Below are 6,539 nucleotides of genomic sequence, written 5' to 3' on the forward strand. Positions count from 1 at the left end.
TCTCAGGTTTTCACTGCGGCTTTAAAGTCCTATTCACACTCATGACCCCTTCTCCTGCCTTAAAAAATGCCTGGCCTTTAAGACAAAACTCTTACATGACTGATGTGTCTCCCCAGAGATCTTATTTGCAAATTCGTCTCCAGTTTTAGCAACTGAGACCATTGGTGCTCTGAGCCAACCACTGCCTCTCTGGACCAAAAATCCTTCAGAGGATGGAGATAAATGGTACCAAATCTCAGATCTAGGAGCTATACTACTTGTGCTGGATCAATTTTTTCCCTAGTACTGCTAACCACTGAGGCTGGGGTGAGTATTTGATAAATGAGATGAACAAAAAATTATGATTAAGGACAGTTCTGCAGAGGTAGGGGAAGACAGAGAGAGATGACAATCATACAAAGATATTGAGATCAGGTACATTCAGGGTGGTATAGCCATAAATGTTGACGGCTGCTGTATACCTGAAATTAATATACTTGTAATGAAAACACAATTTAAAAAATAAAAAATAAATAAGATGTTGATGTCTTTGGTTACTCTGGAGGGCATCTCAAAATACCTCCTGAATTCTATTATAAGATGTACAGTTTCTTGAATCCCTCAGGTATCTGGATAACCTTATTGCATAACAAAAATTTATCTTCAGTAAATCCTTATTTTCCATGCACCAATTTTTTTTTTCTGCTGCAGTTAGAGATTTTATTTTCTTGCTATTTTCTTCATGGTTTCAAGACAAACCAGTCAGATAGATCTCTAGAAGGAAGCTTTCTTAAAGTATTGCTGATGTCCAAATTTCTTCACTATAACTGTATCTTACTCTCACTTATATTGGTGAGGCCAGACAAACAGGAGTAAAGCTATATATATTTGTAAGAGAGTAACCTTGTTCTTGAGAACCTGGGACCTTCATAGTGCCCTTAGAGAGGTAGGAAGATCAGAAAACTTATCTGATTTCCAGCTCCCCCTGCGTCTGAGTATAACTGATTTCTTCTAACTCTAATTTTCCAATTCCCTCCTATAATTTCATATGCAGAAAACTTAGAAGCCCCTCAACCTTGGAATCCATACTTCAACATCCCCAGGTTCCTGCTATCTTTTCCAGGGCAAAATCAGGTGATTGCCTAATCAAATGGCCTAACGGAATTTTTTTTTTTTTAACAGAAATAAGGTACGCATAACTTTATTTTTATCACTTAGTGGCAGCACAGAATGTGCTCACTCTTAGTACTGAAGGACCCAAATATCACAACTTTTATTTCCAAAAAAGATTAATGAGGGGACTTCAATGACATTGGCATATTGATAGGATTGGGATTATTGAGAAGCCAGTCCATCTCATATCTTGCAAGCGTCTATCTAACTCAGCTAACTGAGGACCAGTCTTGAATATTTCTGAAGATAGTTTTTTATTTAAATGAAGGTAAAACCCTCAGGGCTCTCACCATGCGATTACAGATTCAAGAAAGGCTAATATGACTTTCAGCTTGAAGAACTAAATGAAGTTTCCTCTTTTCAGAGGTACATAGTGAGAGAGTATATAGTAAGACCAATGGACTCGGAGATATTCAAAGTCATGAAAAATAACAGTATCATAATTACTATTAATTCACAGAGAATGAATTATGTACTTTACATGATTTTTTTCAATCTCTGAAACCCTTATGAAGTATTATTATCTCAACTTTACATTAGGAAACTGAGGACAGAGGGAGAATAAAATAATTGCTTAAGGTAATACAGTTAGCAAGTAACAGCAGTCAGGCTAGATTTTGAACACAGGCACTTAAGTCTAGGCTCTCTCTGATCTCTTATTTTCCAGACTGGACCACATAAGGAGGGTGATGATTCTTGGAGTTGAGCTACACAAGAGATGTTTGAGGCATTTGAGGAAGACTCATATTTGGAGACTAAATTTTATTTCCTCAGGGAGGCTTTCTCTGAGTATATGTAATGTGCTGCTGAGTCTACTGTGACTCCTGGTGACCATATAAATAAGTGATGTTCGCAATGTCCCATCCTCAACAGCTACTCAACTCTTGTAGACTCATGCCTATGACTTCTTTTACGGAATCAATCTGTCTCTGAGTAGGTATTGTCTTATGTAACTTTTCTTCATAGCATATATCAGTGTAACATTTTAACACACATATTGAGTTTTATTTGATTAAATGTCTTCTCATTAGATAAGTTTAATATATTAAGGAACATGAATGTTCTTACTCTCTAGTATACATTAAATATCTAGAAGAATGCCTGGTACATAGTAGACTCTCGATAAAAATTTTGACAAAGTAAATAAAATACCTTAAAGGGATATTAGTGTTCATAAAATAAAAGCTTAACACATTGAGAAAAATTATGCCTGTTTTATGTGGATGGTGTTGACAGAAATTGACTTAATGAAAAGAAAACATTCTCAGAATCAGAGGGTCTAATGTTTAAAATGGGGGCCTCAAAAATGCATATATTCTCCACCACTAGATTGTATAAGCAACTGCCATTCAACTTTTCAAGATATCATGCTTGGGAGTCAAGCATTATATAAGTATTGAACTATGTGATTTATTTTCCAACTAGATAAAAAGATTATATTCCACTGATTTATCTATTATTTTAAAATCTCTAGTCTTCCCAGGATAGAAGTAAAAAATATTTACACTTTTCCAAGATGGGCATTGATATGTTTATAATAATTGTCTTCTAACTTGATTTTTGACTTTTTAAAAATATACAAAATTACAGTAGAATTTACAGTAGATTCTCTTGTTTGACTTTAAAATTCAGACAAAGGAATAATTACATTAGTAATTAAAACTTGTAATAACATTATGACTTATGTAATTTATAGCTTTAGTAACTGTTAGCATAAAGTAGCAAACTTGCAGTAATATAGAAGAAATACATACAGTATTGCAATTAATAAAACAAAGAAAATTAGTTGATTTTTAATAATTCAGTTGCAAATGAATAAGGGATTGAAGGAAGGATAGTCTTTTAAATTCTTATAGAATTTTTTTGATCCTATCATTGATTCTAAAATTTGTTTTAAGTGAGAATCATTGAATGAATTGAATGTTGCTGTTCCTTCTAAACATAAGGGTGTTTGAGTCCTGATGACCGAACCTCAATAAGGTAAGAATAATGACTCTGACTTCTCCTACAGGAATCTCTCAAGGTAATATGGCTCCAGGAAAAAATGGCTCTTTTTCTCTTTTCTCCTTTCCTATTGGTATTATCTTAAATCCATGGCTAGTGACAACCTACCTTGATTAAACTCATCACTAAACCCCTGGTCTCTACCTTTCTTCTTTTCTTCTTATGACATGCTTCATTTTGACGTTTTCCTGTGTAGCTCCTGGCTTAAATTGTCATATCAGGGTTCATACTTAAAGTAGACAAAACAGACTAAGGCAGATATGTTATATAATCAAGTTAATACATCTGGCCAATCAAGAAAAGCAAACAGAAATGTGTTATATAGTCAGATTAGATTGGATTATATTAGGTTAGGAAATGCATTATAGAGCTTATAAATTGCATCTCTTGGAGTATATAGAGTGAAAAGAACATAATGTGCATTGTAGATCTAGGGGAAAAAGATCTTATCTGATCCATAAGGAAAGCTCCTAAGAAGAAACAATGTTTTCAACCATGGCTACGTACCCAAATCTGTTTTAAAAAAATGTAATTGCAGCATTCAGTTCTTTATTCATTTACTTGTTAAGTTTATTTATTGCTCTAAGGCATATAAGGTTTTGATGCTGAATATAAAGGGAAAAAATGAGATACAAAAATTTCATAGTGGAATGGACAAGTAGAATACACATAATAATAAGACAGGTTTGTATTTCCTAAGGGGAGCATGTTAAAGATGTTTAGCTTTCACTTCACAGCAGAGAGGATCATACAAGGGCTTCATAGAGAAGAATGCACTCAGCTTGGCAGGTGACCAAATGGGAAGCCATTCTGTACATTAAAAACATCATATGTAAGGGCATATAGGTGTGATAAAACATGCTTTGGGATATTTCAAAATGTCCAAAATTAGATATACTTAGATATGGCTGGAACATGAAGCATGTGATGGAATGTAGTGGTAAATCATGTTAGAAAGGTGGACAAGATCAAGAACAAGATCAAGAAGAACTTTGCAAGCCATTGTACCAAGCCCCTACCAAGAAACAGATTGCACACTCAAATTAGGTATATTTGAGTACAGGGTAATACAAAAAGACCTTTATACAAAGTGTGGGTCAGTGTAGGGAAATCGCAACTGCTTGTGAAATCCCTGGGTTAGTGACAGCAGACACTGTTAGAACACTTAAAATGAAGGGAGATGAGAAGCATGTGGTTACCAATGGAAACCAGAGCCAGAGAAGGCTGTTTACAGAGAGATGCAGCCATTTGTAGTAATCCTGCTGAGAGGGAAATGAAATAATAAATCCCTTACCACTCTGCAATCTCCTTTTGGTGTTTCCTATTGAAAAATCCAACCAGAAGTAAGGGTAGGGGAGTCTGTTGATGTAGTCCGGTGTTTTAGGGCACAAACATGATGGAAAGTAGTGGAGAGTAGACCAGATGAGGTTAATGCAAGATATCCTGCATAGCATACAATAAGAAAAGTTATATTTATATTTTACTTGACTATATTCATTTTAGCATATTTAGGCAGTGATATAGAGGCTTTACTGGAAGGTGGAAATCCTGGAAGTGGACATATTAGTTACAAAGCCATTTCAATAACCTAGGCAAAAAATGAGGAAGGCATAATTATAATAGAATTGGTGGGAATGAAAGGCAAGAAATTGAATGGGTACATAGGAAGTATAAATGACACCAAGGATGACCTTCTCTAATTTTCTATACACTTTTTTTTGATAGTCATTCTGACAGGTGTGTTCTATACACTTTTAGGAAAAGAAAGTCTTCTGTACTCTGTATCATTATGCTCTCTTCATCTGTTCCCAATGATACTGCTTTCCACCCTTCCACATTTACTCTACTTGGAATCCCTGGGATGCAAGACCAGCATATTTGGGTTGCCATCCCTTTCTGCTCCATGTATATCCTTGCTTTGGTTGGCAATGGCACCATCCTCTACATCATCATGACAGATAGATCTCTGCATGAGCCAATGTATCTCTTCCTGTGTCTACTTTCCATCACTGACCTGGTACTCTGTTCAACCACATTGCCCAAGATGCTAACAATCTTCTGGTTTAGGTCCCACATAATTTCCTACCATGGTTGCCTCACCCAGATGTTTTTTGTTCACACAGTCTTTGCCACAGAGTCGGCTGTTCTGTTGGCCATGGCTTTTGACCGCTATGTGGCTATCTGCCGTCCACTTCATTATACATCCATCCTTAATGCTGCAGTGATTGGGAAGATAGGTCTGGCATGTGTGGTCCGTGGCTTTCTCTTTGTTTTCCCATTTGTCATCCTCATCGAACGCTTACCCTTCTGTGGACATCATATCATTCCCCATACGTACTGTGAGCACATGGGCATTGCCAAGCTGGCCTGTGCCAGCATCAAGCCCAATACCATTTATGGTCTCACTGTGGCACTTTCAGTCACTGGCATGGACGTGGTCCTCATCGCCACCTCGTACACCTTGATCCTGCGGGCTGTGCTGCGTCTGCCCTCAAAGGATGCCCAATTCCGAGCATTTAGCACTTGTGGAGCCCACATCTGTGTGATTCTTGTCTTCTATATTCCTGCCTTTTTTTCCTTTTTCACTCACCGCTTTGGCCACCAAGTACCTCCTCATGTCCACATTGTACTTGCAAATCTCTATCTCCTCGTGCCCCCTGTTCTCAATCCCCTGGTCTATGGCATTAATACCAAACAGATCCGGCTGAGAATATTCAGCCTTTTTATGCAGAGGAGGTAGCTATATTTTCTCCATACCACAAAGACCAGGGCAAAAGGTTATAATTAATCTCCCACCTTCTCCAACCCTTCTGTTCTTTGGACTAGAGGTTGCTGCTTCTGCCAGTATCATGTGTTATCTGAGAGTTTTTGAAGTATTTAGAACAACTTATCTATATCTTCTCAATCAACAGAATACTATTTCCCCATAATATTATATGTCCTGTTAATGGGCATGTAGGTCTTGAATCTTCCTAAGAAACAGTTGGGAGGCAATGTAGCACATTCGAAAATAAGAGCCAAGAAGATTTATTCTCTCAATGTACAGAGATCCCATGTGCTAGAAGTAGAAGAAAAGTGGTCATAAAAGAACTACTTACTTATAGCTTCAAGAAATTGAGAACACACACACACATTTATTAGTTGATTGCTAGTACTTTTTCATACTAAGTGTATTTGCAGTAAGAGCATCAACCCTAGACCAGAGAAGGCTGTGAGAACCCATGACCTTCTGGATCTGGGATTAGATTTCAAAGAGATGAAGATGATAGCTGGTGATTTATTGTGAGAAGTTTGGAAGCACAGATATAAATGGAAAAGCCATAGCACAACTTTCTCAAGGAATGACTTCAAAAGATGAAAATTTGTAGCTAACATGTTTACCT

At 36.8% G+C, this 6,539-nt stretch overlaps 1 protein-coding gene across 1 annotated transcript; it reads left to right on the forward strand.

Moving 5' to 3' along the window:
• Positions 1-4,945: 4,945 nt before the first annotated feature.
• On the forward strand, positions 4,946-5,896 carry LOC107505603 (olfactory receptor 52D1-like). The gene has a single exon (XM_016135861.1). The coding sequence runs from the start codon at positions 4,946-4,948 to the stop codon at positions 5,894-5,896; it is 951 nt and encodes a 316-aa protein (XP_015991347.1).
• Positions 5,897-6,539: the final 643 nt, after the last annotated feature.

Source organism: Rousettus aegyptiacus, unplaced genomic scaffold (genome assembly GCF_014176215.1).
Source record: "Rousettus aegyptiacus isolate mRouAeg1 unplaced genomic scaffold, mRouAeg1.p scaffold_m13_p_5, whole genome shotgun sequence".
Taxonomy (NCBI): Eukaryota; Metazoa; Chordata; class Mammalia; order Chiroptera; family Pteropodidae; genus Rousettus; species Rousettus aegyptiacus.